The sequence below is a fragment of the Passer domesticus genome, chromosome 3 (genome assembly GCF_036417665.1).
Source record: "Passer domesticus isolate bPasDom1 chromosome 3, bPasDom1.hap1, whole genome shotgun sequence".
In the NCBI taxonomy this organism is placed as follows: domain Eukaryota; kingdom Metazoa; phylum Chordata; class Aves; order Passeriformes; family Passeridae; genus Passer; species Passer domesticus.
Genome location: NC_087476.1, coordinates 87,539,769 through 87,559,090, shown reverse-complemented (window position 1 = coordinate 87,559,090; position 19,322 = coordinate 87,539,769). Strand labels below are relative to the sequence as shown.

Genomic DNA, 19,322 nt, shown 5'->3' with positions numbered 1-19,322 from the left:
CTGCTTGGAGGTATGAGGAGGAAGGTGCTGTGGAACAGACTAACTACCCCATTATGAGTCAGATTTAGATTTAAACTACAGTTCGTTGTTCAAATACTTTCAATTCAGACAGTGTTTTGTCTTGTTTTTCAGTTGGGGAATACATTTAGAGTGAGCTACTATAGATTTGGGCCAAATCTCTGCAGTGCAAATCTGAGGCAGTTTACACTGACTGCAACAGAGATCCTTCAGGCTGATCTCCATATAATCAGGAGCAGAGGGGCCTTGCTCTCTTTTCTTGCCAAAAAGTGCCATCTCTAATGCCACAGAAGAAAATATCATGAAGCAGGATTTGTGGCTGTGAGCTGGCATAGGATGTCTGTATAACAGATATCACCTGGGGCACTAGGTTATAATTGACTGCCATCACTGTGACCCACATCTAAAGTAGTGCATTTGGATCTCACCATTTTTGTATTGCTATCCTGAAACCAGATTCTTGCATTCTGAAGGGTTATGAGTTAAATGGCAATTATACAGTGTTCTTTGAAGTGCCAAACCCAGTATAAGGCATGGATGTAATAACTTTCTACTCTACCGACTCCTTTGCTTTCCCCCAGCAGCAGCTCAAGACCAAAGGAAGTTCATTTGCAGTATATTTCAGTTGAATTGCTGTTTTCTCCTTTTTCCAGAATCCTCCTTTTCTGGTTCCAAATACTGTATGCCCTACAAAAAGATGCCAGTACATTGGAGACCATACCTAGGGTACCTTTGGCAAATACTCTGTGAGCGTGAGGGGAAATATTTATGGCTGCATCATCTTCACTGTAATTTGGGAGAATATCTCAGATGCATCCACCTCCTGTCAGGAATAGAGCAGTTACTGAAGACAACTTGAAGGACTATATATTTCCATCGGCTCCTGGCAAGGGCCAGTGTGTATTTCGCAGCTGAACACTGCCTTGTGTAGAAATGCAGGCCACAGATGGCTGTATTGCTGTTTGTAGTGCCTGTACATTATTGGAGGTGTGGGAATGCAGGCCGTGGGTCTGAAAACAACAGCTAGGTTTGGGTTCCTGTTGTTTGGGCTAGGGTTTGTTTGGGTAGCCAAGCCTACATTACACTGGAACACAAGCAAGTTTGAGCCCAGCAGCTCGGTATGATAGTCACTGGGTTAAGGAATATCAAGTTGGCTTGATGGCCATGTGCTAAAGAGTCTCTTGGAAGGGGGAAAGGTGGTGTTCCTGTTCTGGAGAGGTTTAGGAAACAATGTGACGCTTTGTTGGAGAGAAGCCTACCTGAAGAAGAATAGGTGATGGGAGAAAATGGAGAACAATGGGAGTGGTTTGTGTGGAAACCTGTAGGTGGTGGGAAGAGAAAACGAAAAGGACAACTGTGTGTTACAATGAACAAGGCAGGCAAGAGGAAGGAAGAAAGAGGAGGGACTTGTGGAAGAAGACATCTTGGAGAAAGTACTGTGTCCAAATACTCACTTAGCCAAGAAAGTTGCCAAAATGTTGTAGTAAAATGCACATGAAGATGAGATATGACTGTCAGGGACAGGACCAAGGAAGAGAAAATGGATTAGGAAACCTGTGCATAAATGGGAGATGAACAGAGGAGTACCCTGCAGGATCTGGGAGATTTGGCTAGAAGACAGGAGAACCCACTCTGTTTCTGTTGACTTTGGCTCCTCTTTGTTGATACTTTAATAAAACATAATGTGCCTTTGGCAAGTTGAAGCTAAAGGCTAGATAAGTTTAGGGGATTTTTTTGTTTTGCTTCATTTTATATAAAATCTTTCTTTGGAGCTATCTTAAAATCCACCAAATGGCAGGAAATTGCCCTCAATATTTCAGAATCTTCCAGGAGAAGGACCCCAGACCCTCAATTCTTGTTTATTGCTTAAACAATACAGAGTCTTCCTGCCTGCTTAAAAATCAGGCTGGGCAGCCTCAGGGCTCTGTCCCCAACTTACACTGCATATGTATCTTCAGTATCAGGAGGAAGGCCCTGCTTGGGGAACAAATGGAGAGGAAATCCCTTCCTGGGATCCATTCTCTTCCCAGAGCTCATCCCCTCATTGCAGGATGATGCAACAAGTCAGTCACAGTGATTCCATGACACACTTGACTTCCCCTCCCTTTCTGACCTGCTTATGTGCTCATCTTTTTGTCTGCCTCATACTTCCCCTTCTTTTACCTTTAAGTGAGCAACAGCCAGCACTGTAAGAGAATACTTCTGCAGCTGTAGCCCATCCAGATATAAAAGCAGTTGGGTTATGTGTGCAATATGTTCTTTTTATATGCAAGTTTGCATGAAGAACGTGTCTGGCAAGTTCTGAGCAGATGGATCAGAGACCTATGGGTTTTTTTCAGAAACTTTGGCAAGCACTCCATACCTTTCTTTGTATTTTGGCAGGAACTCTGCATCTCATATAGTAGTCTCTAAAGATTCTGCCCTCGGCTTGAGCCTGATTCGGAGACCACTGTAAGTAATGGAAAGACTTCACTGATAAGCAGGGGGACTGTAAAGCCCTTTTAACTCCATGGCACTGAAGGCCGAGTCTGAATCACTCCTTTGCAGGAGTGGCTACAAGAGCTTAAAAACTCACACTGACATTTTTTGAAAAAGCTGGTCTCTTGCACTTACAAGCAACTAAGATTTTGATAGCCAGTAGATTCCAAATTATCTGGCAAAAGGTACTATATGGAAGCTTTGCACTTTACACCATATGTTTTCACATATAATGAGTAGTAAATTGGAGAGGTTTGCAGCAAAATCAAGGATTTTCTTTTCCTTGTGTCCAAAATAGGATCAAAGGCATCAGACTTAAACAGGGAATGAGAAAGGATTGATAATTAGCATGGCCATTTTTTAAGTGTAAGTTTCAGAAAATGCTGGCTGAAGTCCCTGAGAGCTGTCCGAGGAGACCTTTGAAATCTGGAACCAGGCAGTGTGTGAATCTTTCAGTAGGGTGAATCGTATGTAAGAATTTGGAAACTCCCAGCAGCTGCGTATGCAGACCTTGGGAATCTGGTCATTCCAGTGTAAAGATTTATGCTGGAGTCCCCTGCAGTTTCTTCTAGATCAGGAAAGGTCATCCTAAATGGCAGTTTTCAGCTGTGGTGTGCATAGCTGAACTTATCTTTGCTCTCATGTTAACCAGCATAAGCACCTCATTTACCATTGGATCTCATTGTTTGGGCTTATTTACTTTAGGCTTACAAGCGCATGTCATGTTATTTCCATTATTTTTAAAAGGGCCATGGAATTCCAGTGGAAATCATGGATAATGACTGATAAGTAAGAGAAAGAGTAGTGAGCCTGCCAAGGTGTTGTAATACAAGAACATCACAGGAGTCTGAAATGACAGAGAAGGGAAGGAAGGAATTTATCAGGGGACCAGCAGCATCTGAAGGGAGGAGATCAGACAGTCCAAAGTGAATGGAGAGGAAAGACAGATAAGACAGATTAATAGCAGGTTTTCATAAGATAATGTTGTTCAGTGACTGCAGAACCCACACTGGCTGATAGCAGTGACCATTTCAAGTTCTAAGGCAATGCAGGAAATAGGATAGATATTTTAAGGTGGCCATATGATCTTATTACTATGTTTGGAGTGTTCATCAACTTGTTTTAAGAAACTAAGTCACCAAAAATATTTCAAAAGAGTTGGTGACCATAATTCCCAAACCCAGCTGTAAAATGCTCTTGGTTTTCTTGGCTGCAGAAGATGTATGTCATTAATGTATCAGCCTGTGTGTCATCACTGCTGAACCACATTCAGTTTATGGTTTGTTTGCTTGCTGAGGAGGTGGTGAATTTATTAGCCAAAACTATTCCACTGTAAGTTATACTTAATTGTAATTTTCCCATTCTTCTGCATCTGATTGTGGTGACAATAGAAGAGGATAAGTAGTTATTGGCCACAATACCAAATCTGAAGTGAACTAAACAAGTTCCTGTTCTGGGGCTCTAGTTATTTGAAAGAACCAGTGTACCTTTGTGTCAATTTTTTTCCTTTTAGCTGTGTAATGAGTCACGAAGACAGGCTGTTCTGGTGTCTGCTGTCAGTGGTTATTGTCTAGAATACATACACTAATGTGTTGATTCAGTTATGCCCTGCTTTAGCTGCCTAAATATGTGAGCGGGGGAGTAGGCAAAGGAAACTTTGAGCAAAGTAATTATGTTTGTTTTAACAGTCGTGGGCTTAGTAGTTCTTCTGAGTTTGTTTTTGAACCAGCTTAATTACACTGACGCCAAGTGCTGCTGCTCTGCTCATGTCAACTTCTGATATGCCCCATTCTTTAAAGAAGTCATGTTTCTGCTAATTTTTCAAGCATTCTGCTTTGTTTGTTATAATGAAGAATGTAGTGTTCTCAGTGTACTTTACAGTTTATAAACTACAGACTAAGATAAAATCTTTATCCTTATTTTTATACTCAGAACTGTGTGATAGTTTCCTGAGAGTATAAATGTTTTTGCCTATAAATAAACAGTTTCATCCTCCAGTATTTGAATGAAGATTTCAGCTACTTGACACATTTTTAAAAAATGTATCTGTTAATGCTTTCCAGTTAGTCTGAAAAATAAGCATAGCAAGTGACAGAAGTAATTTACAAATCGGTATTTTCTGGAGACTCCTCATGCTTCTGAAACCGGTTTGTGACAAAACTAAAATTTTTCACTGCTGAATGCCCGGTCGTGGTGATTCGGGATATGCTTTCAGGATAACACCATGGGTCAGCCTCCTCTAATGGATGAAGAGAAGCAGAGACAAATCCTTGCCAGCCAAGCAGAAGTTCTCCCCAAGAAGACTGAGCAGAATGAAGAGTATATTTCAACAGGATTTGTAAAATACTAGAAATCTGGCAGGCCTGGTGAGGGTGGCATGTTAGTGCTGTCATCACCAAGATCCCGGCTGGGCTTGCTAAACATAAAGAGCTGTACAAAAAAGAGCAATGCTTTGTTTGCATCTGGCTTCTTCATGAGCCATTTCCTGCAATTAACTGCATTATTCATTTATTCATGTGTTTGTTTCACCTTAATCTGCTGGCAGTAGCTGCATGCATGTCATATCTAGACTCCTCATGGGTATTTGTAAGATTATTTTTTCACTGGGTGTTTTCAAGAAGCCTCAGAATTGAAAAAAATTGTATTGAGAGGTAGGTTAGCAGTGGGCATGGAAAAAGGTAGGTAGAAGGCAATGTGTAAGACCCTGGTCAAGAAAAGATTAAGTGTTTTCATTGGTGGTTTTCCTGTGAAAGGGAGGAATCACATTAAAAAATGAGGTAGAAAAAACCTGAAATTGTTCTTAGAATTTAGGGCATTGCTACTGAATGAAGATTACTCTGTATACTGGTCTAGAAGTCTGGTGGATCACCTTTTGGTAACACTTCTTCCAATTCAGCTCATCCCCACAGCATGTGATCATGTGCGTTATGTTCCCTGTGTAATCATTTATCATAACAGGCAGTAGAAGCAAGACCAAGTGAGCAGATACCCCTTACAGACATCCCCATGTCCAGAACCCAGGTTTGTTGGGTTTGAGCCGTCTCTGAGGCATGTGCAGGTGTACATGCTCACAGCCGTTCGTGCACAGCCATTGTGCATCACCAGCTGCTTGTACCTGTGGGTGTTGGGATGTGTCCCTCCTCAGCGAGGGAGGTGGAAGCTTCCTGTGTGGAAACTCTGTCTCCTGCTTATGCAAATGACGGGATCTGTGTCTCTGCATGCAGTGGGTGATGCACAGGATTCCCCCACAGGAAAATCTTTGCCTTCCACATCATGGCCTGTAGTCAGACCAAACTCTTTCTACCTCTTCAAGAGGGAGCATTTGGGTGAGGTGCCAAAGGAAGTAAGAAAGGATTCAAGGGGAAGTTTAACTCAGTTGTCTTTCTCTTCTGTGGATTTTCTTTTTTCCCCTTGCCTTCTGTTAATACTTTCAGTGCACTGAAAACTTTTGCACAAAGGCTTTCATTTAGCTCCTGCAGCTACAAGCTGTGCAGCAGCAGTTCTGATAACAGTGTTTGATGTGGTTGTGATGGGCTAAGCATGAAGGTGAGGTGGTGTTTATAGGTAAGACAAGGCAATGTTTATAGGTGAAGGTAATATCTCTTCTAAGACCAATCAGTGTGGTTGGAAAAAGTAGAAAAGCTTTCAAGCACAAAAGCTGCAAGGCACAGAAACTGCTTTTATTCTTCTTTGAAACTACATTAGTTGATCTAGTAGGAAGAAAGGATTGGAAATGGTGAAAGAAAAGTTTTGCATTGAGGATACAGGCTTGAGGGTGTATTGGAAGAAAAAGGTATGTTGCTGATGGGGAAGGTTAAAACCAGAAATAGTAAAAAAAAAAAAAAAGTAAAAAGAAGCAAACCAAAGTGGGGAAATGGCAGAGAGAACCTAAAATGCTTATTTCATGGAGTGATTTCTGGAAGACTCATTTGAAGAATATATTGTAGCTGTAAAAATTTCTTGAGAGATTCTTACAAAAAGGCCCCTTTGTTTACCCCCATATAGAGTACAGTTGCTTCAGTGTGGATGGAAATAAAAAGCAGTGTAGGAAAAGATTAATCAGATTATTTGTGGGAGAAATTGGACTCTGAGGATCCAGTCTAGGATTTTATCCTCCATTAGCTTTCCCCACTTGCAACAGTGTAAGAGAAAAAGAGGGGAAAATTGAAATGGTGAGGCTAGAAGATCATTCTTGCTTACAAGTAGTAAGAAGTACTCAGGTTGTTAAGATCATACATCACCCTCATACTATAACGATACTTAACCCAAGAGAAGGCGATTGAAGTTAATTTCACAAAGTATAACACTCTTCTCACTTATCAGCCTTTTGCTTAAGAATTGCCAGTGCCTGTTTAACCTATGGTCTCAGTTGTGGAAATTATCTTATACTTAGTTTGTGACTTTTTACCTTGTTCTTTATAATTTTCTTCCTGAACATGTTGTATAAAAAACATGGAGAGAAACTTTACTCTCAGACATTGTAGGTACCATGGGATGGATAATATCCACCTCTTTTAATCCATGGTATCCATTCCTGTCGCACAGTGCCATAACAGCTCAGAAACATTTTCTTGTCATTCAGCTCAAGTGTGGATGGATTTTCCTTGGACCATTGGATACATGCAGTGATGATTTCTTGTACTTTTACAAATGCCTTTTATTCCAGGTAGACACTGACAGCCCTGACTCTATCTTTTGGTAGCAGTTGGGATAAAGACTGCAATAAATACATTTATTTTTGATACCAAGGCACAGCTGTGTCTTCAGAATATGTCTAAGACCAATTATAGTTAACATCAGGAGATTGCTTTTGGCACATTACTTACTTTTAGTCCTTACATCACTGCCAAAACTGAGGTATGCAGTTTCTGGAGTCTTTGGAAAGATATGACTGTGCAGAAAGGAAGAGAAATGAGCCAAGTTCTTGTGTCCCATTTGCCTCACACCCCCCCACCCCCCAGCCCCAACACATCCTTGCAGAATGACAGCTGCATTACATCCTCAGAAACACTTGACCTGATAAAGACCAAAGGGAAGGCAAAGTTATATTTGTACTTCTCTGGGACTTTCCCAGCATTGATTACTGATTCTCTCATCCCTCTGGCACTTCTGAGCAGTGGTAGTCCCCTTGCTGCTGCCAGACTCTCTGTAAACAGTTGTTCAGACACTTTGAAGGTTACCTCATAAAAAGGAGTCCCAGTATTCACTGTTAGTGTGCCCTTAGTTTCTACTGGGGAACTCAGCATCGCCTACCAGGGACCCTTAGTAATCTTCTGGACTAGAACCAACATCTTCTTATGGCTTTTTGCTAAATGTGTTGATCAGAAAGAAGACGAAGAGCCTGTCATGTTGCTGTTCTTTTCATAAGACAAATGTTATTGTAAGAGCCATGCTGTTGGCCTATAAGAGATCCAGCACTGCCTTGCAATAAACAGAGAGACTCTACATGATGACTGTACATGCTGGACAGAATCTGAGCCTGTTTAATTACTAAAAGCCTGATTTTATCACAATGACATAGTTTCACACTTCTTTTGAAATATTTTTCTTTACATGTGTTATGCAGTTTCACCATGATTTTATTACAGCAGTGCTTGCTAGATGTCAGGTTGTTCTGGGCTGAGAAATAAGAGGAAACAATGAGACATTGTCAGTTACTCATTTGGAGATGGACTTGGGTGCTTAAAGAGAGGAAAAACCCGAAACAAAATACGAAGTCGTACAGCTGGCATGCCAAAAGTTGCAAAGTGATGTTACCATGTGGTATCTTGATTGGAGTTGACTAAATGTTGTATGGCATTCCAGCTCCCTTCATCACAAAACTATCAACAGAGTAATAACCAGAAAACCAGAAACCAGCTGTTAACAGCCAGAAGTCCAATTGTTTTTACCTAGAGTTATTTTAGAGTTAGTTTATTTACCTAGAGTTAGGTAAATAATAGCAGGCTATGCTTGTATATGGGAAGGCACTCACTGAATTGTTTGTCTGGGATGAGCAGGACTGTGGACCCTTGAAATTCTGGTTATGCAGGGCCTGGGTTTCTTTTTGTCGGGGTTTGACCAGGAAGTGAGTTTCTGGAAAAGTTGTGGTCAAACCAGTCAGTGGCCAGATTTTAAACTGGCACCTGTTGTGGCCACTGAGGATCTGGATACACCTCTGAGAATACACAGGGGTTAAAAGCAGAGGATTCCCAGAGGATTTCCTCTTTTGGAGTCCAGCGGTGAGTGGAGTCTGACTTCTCGCCTGCCCAGCTGCGTCTGGGTGGGGAGGGGAAGGCCATGCAGCCTGTGGGGAGGGAGGCCGGAGCCCTGTGAGGTGCAGGGGTGGAGGAGACCTGGGATGTCTGGGCAGCCCCCCTGGGAGAGAGTGATAGAGACTGTGCTGGCAGCACAGCTGGCCAGAAGCGAGGGATGCGGGGAGAGAAGGTGCCCGGCAGCTGTGGGAGTTCTGGGCAGACACAGGCAAAGATTTTAACCCCTTTGTAGAATAATGGAAACCTTACAAATACTCATTCTCCTGAATCAGAATGAGGAGAGAGAGATGAAGCATGACGAAATAGGCAAGTGTGAGGAAAGTTTGGAAGAGGTGAGAGGAATCCTAGGTGGGAAGAGATGGTGGAGTGGCCTTGGGCTGGACTCTTTCTTGTATGGCCATGGACAGACCCATGTTTTTCCTGTGACCTGGAGACTGTATTTAGGGGGAGGCAATACCTTAGAGTAAAGAGTAAAGCAGTAGCTTGAACACAAACGGCTAAGCAGGGTGTGGGATGCCCTCTGTCTCCGTGGAGGGGAAGATCTCTGTTCATGAGGCCCCTTGGCCCCAGGAGGTAAATTTGGGGGGGACTGGTGTCCCAAAGTTGAGAGACTGCTGCTTTTAGAACTGAGTGGAGCATCCTTAAACAGGGAACCCTAAAAGCAGTCCTGGCCCATGTGCAGTGGTGAGAGCGCTGGACATGGGGGGGAAGAAGTCACGAGGGCCAATGTTCTCTGGGCGGTGCCGCGAGTGACACGGAAGCACAAGAGGTTTCAATTGTGTTTCCGGGGGAAGCCTATGGTGCAAGGGGGGGACTCCTCTCTCCCTGATAGATTTGAGGGTTGATTATTTGAGGGATGATGAGAGACTGAAAGTTGATTATGTGAGAGTTGGTGAGGGGGTGGAAATCTATGGTGTTATTTCGTTCTGTGGAGAAAATGGAGGGGAGGAGGAGGAATGTATTTGGAGGGTTTTCATTATTAGTTTTGTGTCTGTTCCTTTTTAGATATTGTAATTAATAAAGTGTTGTGTTTTTCCCTCCATCCCCAAGTTGGAGCCTGCTTTGTTCTGTTTGCAGGTCACATCTCACAGTAACCATTTTGGAAACATACCTTTCATGGGGGCCCTGGCATTGTGCCAGGGTCAAACCGTGACACTTTTGTTCAGGTATTTTTTATAGCTTGGTCAGTAGAAGCTTTGCTGAAACATTTGACAAAAATACAACGACAGCCTGTATCAAAGTTTGGATGGAAGCAGCCTCACCTGTTGGCACAAATCTGTGCATGGCTGTCTGTGTAATGTATGATTAGTACCCGAAATCAGAGGGAAGGCTAAAAGCATGGATAAGGCAATACCATAGGTTAGTTGTAGGGGAGCAATGTAATATCTTCAGTGTACAGACTACATTGTACAGCCTGGACTTTGGCATCTTATGCTCTAGTCAGTATAAGTATTGCTGAAAAAGGTGAAATAGCTTCTTTTGATGATTACTGTGATCTCTTCAGCACTTGTCATACAGGATAGGTTTTCAGGGCAGTTATTTCTGTGTGATTTCTCTCACTAAGGAATATGTGTTGGTGTGTTTTGCTTGGGACCCTAAGCTGATTTCATTAGGATATTTTTATAGTGTTCTTCTCCTTAGACACCCTAAGAAGACTCTTTCTGAAAATGTGCATGAATGTTCAACTGCTTCATAGAGGTTTCGACTGTAATAGTTTCTTGTGCTGTTTTCTAATGTTAGTGGTCCATTTTAAAAGCAACCAGGTAAATGTTAACCTGTAGGAAATCTTATTTGTTGTTTCTTTCAGGTTTTAAAATCTAAAGAATTATCATCCCCAGGACAGCGCTATATCGATAGCAAAGTAGTTAAAACAAGAGCTGAAGGAGAATGGTTGTCTTTTGATGTCACTGAGGCTGTACATGAATGGCTCCATCACAGAGGTGACAAAAAGTGCTCTTTGCCTTCATTCCTGTCCCAGCTATTCCTTCTTTAACTCAGGAGTATTTCAGAGTCATTCCATGTGTAAAAACCAACCCCACTCACTTTTATGTTTTTCAGACAGGAATCTTGGATTTAAGATAAGCTTACATTGTCCATGCTGTACCTTTGTGCCTTCCAATAATTACATCATCCCAAATAAAAGTGAGGAGCTTGAAGCAAGATTTGCAGGTAATTAAAGAAAAAAACTCCAATTTTTTAAAATGTTCTGGTATGTACTAATTGAGAAGGGAAATAAAAAGTTCTTTCTGCCTTCTAAATGACATTCAGCTGATTGAAAATGTGCTCATTTGAGAATCGTGATTCTCAGCTGGTAGGAAATTTTACTAAAGTCACTATATCATCTGAACAATTCTAAAATCACAAGGCATGAAAAACTGTCTAATTCCATGTATGCAGTTTTGATGTCCTTAAAAGTCTGTGTTACAGTTTGCAGGATGCTCGCAGGATATATATACATTTTTGGATTTAGTGAAGACACTTGCACAGTTTGCCGTCCACTATCGGACAGTAATGAGAAAATAGCTCAATATTTTCAAAATAAACCTTTTGCTCTCCATCCTAGTACTGCGATGAGTCAGACTTAGTCAAAAAGATTGGAATGAGTGGGCTTTAAAAAATAAAAAACTGTGTAGTGAGAGTTATGAATATATGTGCGCTTTATGGACAGCAGGCAAGATGGTATGGATTAAATATACAAAGGTTGTATAAGCTCTCTTGTGTTTTTAAGCCATTAAACTTTCAGTTTCACAAAAGAGAAATTATATTTAATTGACTGTAATACAATTACCATCCACTGGCACACATGAATCTATAGCTGTATTAGAACCAATTTTAACCTAAATTCTGTTCCTGAAGTTCTCATTTATTGAACTGTATCATGATTTGGTTCACTTGTGATCCAAGTATTTGGCTATATTCCTTGTGAAGTATTAAGTTTTTCTAACCGTTGTTTCACTGCATTGGAATTTTTTCCTGTAAGTAAATACATGTACTGTACATATAATTAAAGCCATTGTGTGCATATAAAAAATGGTTAGTATGGTGTTTGGTCACTAGAATTGTGTATGTTAAGAAAAGAATAATGTATCTTTTTCCATTTAGATGGTAGTATCTGGTTGGGGAGGTTAATTTTCTAAAGGATGTTAACAAAAGTCATTATGTGACTCCTGTGAAAGGCCAATACCTTGACTCTCTTGTCTGTGGTATTGCCATGATAAGAAGCTAGTAAAGCAGTTAGTGTTTAAAGAGAATACAGAATGTGAGGCCATAGATTGCCATTTCAAGAAGAAATACTTTAATCAAATGTCTTTTCCATGCCCATATAAAGGAAGAGACTAGAATAACTGACTTTCTGGGGATAATTAGCAGATTTACATAAACTGGCAATGAAAGACGGGGAATTTACAGTATCATAAAGAAATTAATGTGATGGAGGAAACTAGTGGGATAGAAGTAAGAGTGGGAAAGGAAGGTGAAGTATCCAATGCATCTTTAAGTGTGTTAAAAGGTTTTAAAATGAACATACGTGTTAAAAGTTGGGAGTACTGCTCTGACTGAAGCAAGAGAATGACTGTTTGGAGCATTTGAAGCCAAGACGCGCAAAATGCAGTGACTGAGGTTGCCTTCTCTGTTACTCTTTTAAACGTTTTTGGTAAATGTGCTGAAATGCCATCAAACAGATGTGAATGTGGGAGGGTTGATCCAATAGCTAACATGAGAACTGTGGGTATCTTAGGCATCTTGGGCTGAAATTTGGCCCCACTTCCCCAGTAAACATGCCCGGCTGACACCATCATGGCCCAGTTTCTGAGAGATTATTTTTAAGAGATGGTTTATTTAATTTGTGAAGAAAAAGCAACACAATGTTTATCACCAAAATGTATTTTTTGAAGGTATTGATGACTACACATATTCCAGTGGTGATGTGAAAGCTTTAAAGTCCAATAGGAAAAAATACAGTGGGAAGACCCCACATCTTCTGCTAATGTTGTTACCCTCCTACAGACTTGAGTCGCAACAGCCCAGTCGGCGGAAGAAGCGTGCTCTAGATGCTGCCTATTGTTTTAGGTAACTATGCCTGCACATCCAATATTCTTGCACAGTGGTGGGAGACTGGAGGTGTCATGCAGTTGTTTATAATGTTTCTTTACAGTTGGCATTTATAGAGAATGCAGACTCTCATTCTCAGACCTGGGGTCTGTGTGCAGTAGGTCTCTACCCAGCGGTCTCCAATCCCACAGAGACAGGGGCAGATTGTTGTGGCCTTAGACAGTAGAAGCTCAGTTCCAATGGGGATGATTCCCAGATGTATTAGCCCCATAGTTAGAGCAAAATTATCACCTTCATTTTGTTTGCCTACTCAGAGTCTCCTCTGTAGGATCTGGAGAAAAACACTTGAGTAGTTCTCCAGGGAAGCCATTAGCTTTGTCTGTAAGAGCAAGTCCTGCCATGTCCAAGCATCCTGAAATAACTGTAATTTCAGTTACAGCATAAGCTGCTATTGATCTGATTTAGTTGAGAATTTTTGTGACTCAGACCTGCCTGCCTGTAAAGGATCATTCAGTGAGGAAGCAACTGGATTATTTTTATTCCCAGTGTTGTCTTTTTTATGACTGATATGTTTGTATTTTATTTCCCAGGAATGTGCAGGATAATTGCTGTCTGCGTCCACTTTATATTGACTTCAAGAGGGATCTTGGATGGAAATGGATTCATGAACCTAAAGGATACCATGCTAATTTCTGTGCAGGAGCCTGCCCATATTTATGGAGCTCAGATACTCAGCACAGCAGAGTAAGTAATGGATTTGCTAATTTTCAGCTTCTGTTTTATAACTGCAGGTTGAACTATGTTCCTGAGGCTGACATCAGCACCAGTGTCCAGAGTTAGTCTCAGTAACTAAGGATGATGAAATGTGGCCATATAGAAGAACTCACACATGGCTTCAAGCTAGTGTGAAATGTACTGACCCAGAGATTTACTTTCTTTTGCTATTTCTTATTATTTTATTTATTTAATTTTTTTATTATTTTATTTTTTAATTTATTTATTTATTTATTTTCTTTCTTTTGATATCTTGGATATGAACACATGGTTGGATTGAATACGTCTTGTGAGTATGTAGCCTTTGGAGGTGGCTTGGAAAAGGCCTTTCAGTATCGATGTGAGTGAAAGACGGCACAATGAGTTTGGTCAGCAAAGACACTGAGGGAGGCACTTTCAGAGTGACAAAAGGGCTGAGTTGTACCACCTGGTCATCACCTACTTTTATGACATACCATACTGATAGCTGTCTTCCTTTTACTTTCAAAAGACTTTGAAAATTTATATGGGTAGGAGGGATTTTGTGTATGGGATGTTGAAGAACCAAATCATAGTTGTCTGAGATGGGACTTCTTATTTTAGGGATTGGATGTGGTATTTTAGCCAACTGCCTTAGGATGAGTAGTATTCTGCTGTGAAGTGCTAATTTCCTCTCAGCTGTCACTAAGGATGTCTAGACAGTAAATCCAAGAGACAGACATTTGCATCATAGTTGTCATAAAGTAAGAATTTCACCCTCCATGCTAAGAATGATGTCTCCCCTTTTTCAAGCCTCCCTTAAAATGACAGATCAGTGTCAGCCAGCTGGGAGAACTGGCCGTGCCCAAGGGACAGCTTGAGTTCCTTTAGGTTGGTAAAACCATGATACCGAATTCATCCTGAGCTTACAGACCCCTTTGTAGCTGTCACTGTCTGTGACATTGTACTGTTAGCAGTATCAGCAGGCAGAGGTATAAATAAGGTATGTTTCCATGCTGGTATGGAGTAATGGTGTACACATTTTGGAGCTGCACTTGTTTTTAAAGGAAAGAGGAAGAGTAACTGTCATGGTCACAAATACGTGGTTTGGATAATTGCCCAAGGAGCCAGAAGTTGCCTAATAAAGTAGTTAGTGTTGCTGTCCTTGCAGATTTTCTGTCTGTCTAAGCTGCAAATGTTGTGTGGAAAAGGTTGCTTGGTTTTCGGCTAAGGCATTAATGGCATCCTCAGGAGCACCTATGCATCATCAGTGGCTAACCCTACAATCTTCCCTTGCAGAGAAACATGCACAGGAATCCAAGGTGACATAGGTGGTAACTCCATGAATCTGGCTCTCAGCAGGAAAAACTGCACCTTGAGTCCTGGTGCTTGCAGGGTGGCATTAATGGACTTAATTAACATAGCCAGAGAGTAAAAGAAGAGGGGTGCCTATGCTCTGAAGCGGTCTCTCTTCTCTTTGGTCACTTGTAAATCCAAAATCTGTAAACAGCAAATGGCAACCTGAAGAAACAGATAAAAACCTTTCTATTTCCTCTGTACTCATAAATATGGTGTGCCTGTTGATTCAAAGGGCAGCACTTTAGAGACATACTCCAGGTACCTGCTTTGAGGCTTAAAACTCTATGGACAAAACCTTAGGAAATTCAGTCATATTGTGATCACTAGATTGAAGTGGAAAAGCATAAAAACCCCCTAAAATCCAGGAATCTTCATACCATTTTCATTGGGCATTCTCTCAGGTGCTGTGGGAGGAAGTGATGCAGAAAACAGAGGTAGCTGCCTTAATCTCTCTTTTTTGGTTTCTCCTTCTAGGTACTCAGCTTATATAACACTATAAATCCAGAAGCTTCAGCCTCTCCGTGCTGTGTGTCCCAGGATTTGGAACCCCTCACCATCCTCTACTACATTGGAAAAACACCCAAAATCGAGCAGCTTTCCAACATGATTGTAAAGTCTTGCAAGTGCAGCTAAAGGATATCCCTGAAACAGCATGACATGTGTTTATAAAAAATAAAGATAATAAAGAAAAAAAAAAGAAGAAGAGAGTGAGAAGGAAAGAAAGAAAGAAAAATAAAAACCCGGGTTCATCAGTGTTAAAAGAAAAAAAAAAAAGAAGAAAAAACAAACGGTACTAGTCTGAACTGTTTGAAAGTTTGTTTTGTTGTTTTTTTTTAAACTGGCATCTGAAGCAAAACATTGAAGGCTTTTTCCTACATTTCACCTACACATAGTGTGAGATAGACAAGAAGCAAAGTTAAAGAAAAAAAGAAACCTTTTAAAAAATAAACACTGGAAGAAATTTGTTAGTGTTACTATGTGAAAGGAAAAAAACAGGAAAATCCCATGAAGTGGAGTTGCTGTATCTGTCCCGTGCCTTACTTGATCTCTCTGTATTGTTATGCAATAGGCATCCTAGTCATTCCTCTTAGCTATAGAGTTAACAGTGCATTATTTATTTGTGTATAAAAACTATCAAATGAACATTTCGGTATCACCATTGGGAAAACGAAAACCAGCCAATGTGGACAAGGTGGAGACCAAATAAGCTGCTTGAAATACATATAAAGCCTAAAGGAACACAAGCTCAAAAGAATCAGAAAAGTAATGGTTAGTTTAGTTTGATTAAAATAGAAATCAGTTGTTGCATTACTGACAAATTGCCTTTAAAATACCTTGTTTTTCATGCCAGCTGCCTAGAGAGACTTTTTGTAAGGTCTCAAACCCTTGTTTTAAATACTGAATGATTTACTAATAAAGGACACCCTGTTTCAGTCTCAAAGACAAGTCTATAAGATTTTTTTTACTGTAAATGATTTAAAATGTCAGTTTAGTAAACCAGTGAAATATTTAACGTGTACTAGTCTAATCTTCAGACCTTAATATGTTGCTGTATAGCTATGCTATGGGAATTTTTTTTTTGTTCTTTTGGTATATGTAACCATACCTAGAGTATTACAGTAGGTGGGTAGTAAAAGCCAGCTGAATTGGAAACATATCTGTAGATCTCTATTTGTAAACTATTAAAAAATTACGTACTTTATATCTAATGTGTAAATTTTCACCATATTTTTGTACTCTGTAATACTGTCAGCTCTCATGACTTTGAATTTGAATTTGGGGCTCTTTTTGATCATTCAGAATCATGTGTTTCCCTCTAGCTGGCCAGTATGAGTAGAGTCCCTGTATTTTGACTTGCACTACAAATACATGTTTTATAATAATTGCTATACATGTGCTTTGTATATTGTTCATCATTATGACATAAGCTACCTGACTCCATTTGTTTTTCTGTTTTATAAAAAAAGATGGATTAAAGCAATCTCTCCCCCTGCTCCTCCCCTCCTCCTCCAGCTGTTGCCATTCATAACACTTGCAGTTGCAATGCGGTTCAGATTTCTGGGTCATCCCATTTTCCCATTTTCTTTTGGCTGTAGACATTCAAACAGATGGGCAGGGAGCAAGGTGTGGAGAGAAGGGGTGTCGCAGCCTGGCTGAGGTGAGGCAAACCCTTGCAGAGAATGACATCCATCACTGCAGGAGGCTGTAGGGAGCAGCTGCTGCGGCGATGCCCTGCACATGGTGGGAGCAGGAGCAGCGCTCACTCGATGTTTCCTCCTGGCATGGGGGAACTTGGTCCTGCAGCTCCTCTGTGGGGCTGCTCCTGCTGCAGGTAAAAGAGGTTTGCCTTTGACTTCTGCAGTGGCGCAGCAGGGTCCTTTAGGCTGTTGGGGTATGTTTAAGCATTGGCAGGATCAGACCCTTGATTTTTTGCAAATTTACCAATTTTTTTCTCAATTGAGTTGACGCTAAAGCTTCTTTTGAAAAAGCAAGAAAGGAGCATGGGAATTCCTAGGGTTTTGTTGTTTTCATATTGTAGAGGGAGAAAAAAGAAAAAAATACATTGCATACTTCATTTAAAAAAAATCCCCAACCTAAATAAGAATAAAAAGGATACTGAAGAAGGCACAAACATTTCATTTCATGTGATGGATGCTTCTGCAGAGCAAAGCTGGAAACCTGCAGTGCAAGCATTCTACTTGGATAAGAGGGACATTTTCTGCCATTGCCCTGAGCAGTGTTGGGAGGACACTCCTGAGCTTGGTATTGTCAGTTCCAGTTTTAAGAAGTGCAGTTTCTTGGCTTCAGTAGAATACTGGTGCAAAACTGAGGTGCCATGGTGGCTTGCACAGGCAGCTCCTCAGGAATTCTGTGGAGCCCGTGCTTATTGCCTAGATGGGAACATAGCCCCAGAGATGATCTAATCCCACTCGCTGGCTCAGGAGGAGAAGGTATGTTAGACTTCTGATTTATTTAGTGAGCTGAGGTGAACAGGTGAAGAATCTGTCCTGCTAACACTTGCTTGAGCCAGACTAACTCCAGTGAGAAGATGCACTGAACTCAGTGAAACTCCTCAGGGTAATACATACTCTGGATTTTGCTGTATAACGACAGCAAAATTAGTTTTATCAGGTTCAGTAGGAGAACTGTATTTTTGTTGGACAGGAGAGAAGACAAGGATGAGCACATTTTACAAAACTTAAAAATGTTTTTGAAGTTCTCTGATATGGGAATGCAGCTTTCAAACCAGTTTTGAAAAAGTGGGATGGGAGATAGCATAGCTGTCCAACTATACTCACTGTGTGCTGGATGGAGCTGAAAATTTGAACTTGGATTTGGAGTTTTTCTCTAAGCATTGAACACTATTTCTGTAAGTCATTGCCCCAAAATGAATTTTTAAAAAAATGTCTAGTGTTCCTCAAAATGCACTGATAATATTTGAAATTCTCTGTTTTAAAGCTCCTATAATTTACTTTTTCTTGTTTATTAGGCATGTATTTCCCTTTAATGGCCAAGGGTGTTAGGCCTGATCCTACAATGGGTGAAATTCCCCTCTGCAGAGTGGGGTAATGTGACTCCTTAGTACCTCTCAGGTCTGATGCATAATCCCCCTCAAATGATCTTCAGTTGGGTCTGCAACAGCTCAAGGACTTTGTGCTGTGGGGCCTTATTTTGGCAAGGTGATTGCCACTGCCTGAGCAAAGTCCCTGAGAACTGATGGGAAATGTTCAGCATCTGGAAAGATCAGACCCAAGGGGCTGACTGGGGCTGAGGGAGAATCATAGCACTCAGCTGGTTGGGGTAGGACAGCCCTTCTGATGTGTTTAGCATCAGTACAACTGTACAGTATACAACTGTATGGTTGGCATGGTTTAAAGGCAAAAAAAAAGAAGGAACTTAAAGGACAGCTGTGTTGTACTTTGGTGATTGATTACTCTGTATTTCAACACATTGTATGTCTGTTTTTGTGGTGCTCTAGTGGTAAATAAATTATTTCAATTATATGCTGTTGTTGCTTTCGTATGGCAGTATTCTTCTAGCACAGGCAATTCCTCAGCTCTGAAATGTTAAAATACCTGCAAAGCCTGATTTGGTGTGGGATTTTGGCATGCATGACCTTGATGTGGTCCACTGCAGGCTGAGAAGAACATCCATCCAAAATGAGGTTGGATCATATCTGCTCAGGGGGTTGCTCTCCCCTCAGCCACTCTAGTGGATGTCTTGGTCTGTAGACAGCTGCCTCAGTTATATCAGTTTACCTGGAGCAGCTATGTGGCACGTGGAAGTATTTTTTGACATAAAATAGGATTCCCTAGTTTTTTGTCTGTTTCCATTCACTCTGCAATATGCAATTGCATTATCTAAGCAAATTAAGGAGCCTGGAATTGCAGCTCTTCTTTATCAGGCTCTAGTCACTTGAATAAATAAAAC

At 40.9% G+C, this 19,322-nt stretch overlaps 1 protein-coding gene across 1 annotated transcript in view; it reads left to right on the top strand.

The window, feature by feature from the left end:
- TGFB2 (transforming growth factor beta 2) overlaps window positions 1–18,895 on the top strand; it is a 62,067-nt gene extending 43,172 nt beyond the window's left edge. The window contains exons 3-7 of the mRNA XM_064414173.1: window positions 10,558–10,690; window positions 10,809–10,919; window positions 12,644–12,818; window positions 13,391–13,544; window positions 15,366–18,895. Of these exons, the coding sequence (XP_064270243.1) occupies window positions 10,558–10,690; window positions 10,809–10,919; window positions 12,644–12,818; window positions 13,391–13,544; window positions 15,366–15,524 (732 nt within the window). The 3' untranslated portion in view covers window positions 15,525–18,895. The remainder of the gene's footprint in view (window positions 1–10,557; window positions 10,691–10,808; window positions 10,920–12,643; window positions 12,819–13,390; window positions 13,545–15,365) is intronic.
- Window positions 18,896–19,322: the final 427 nt, after the last annotated feature.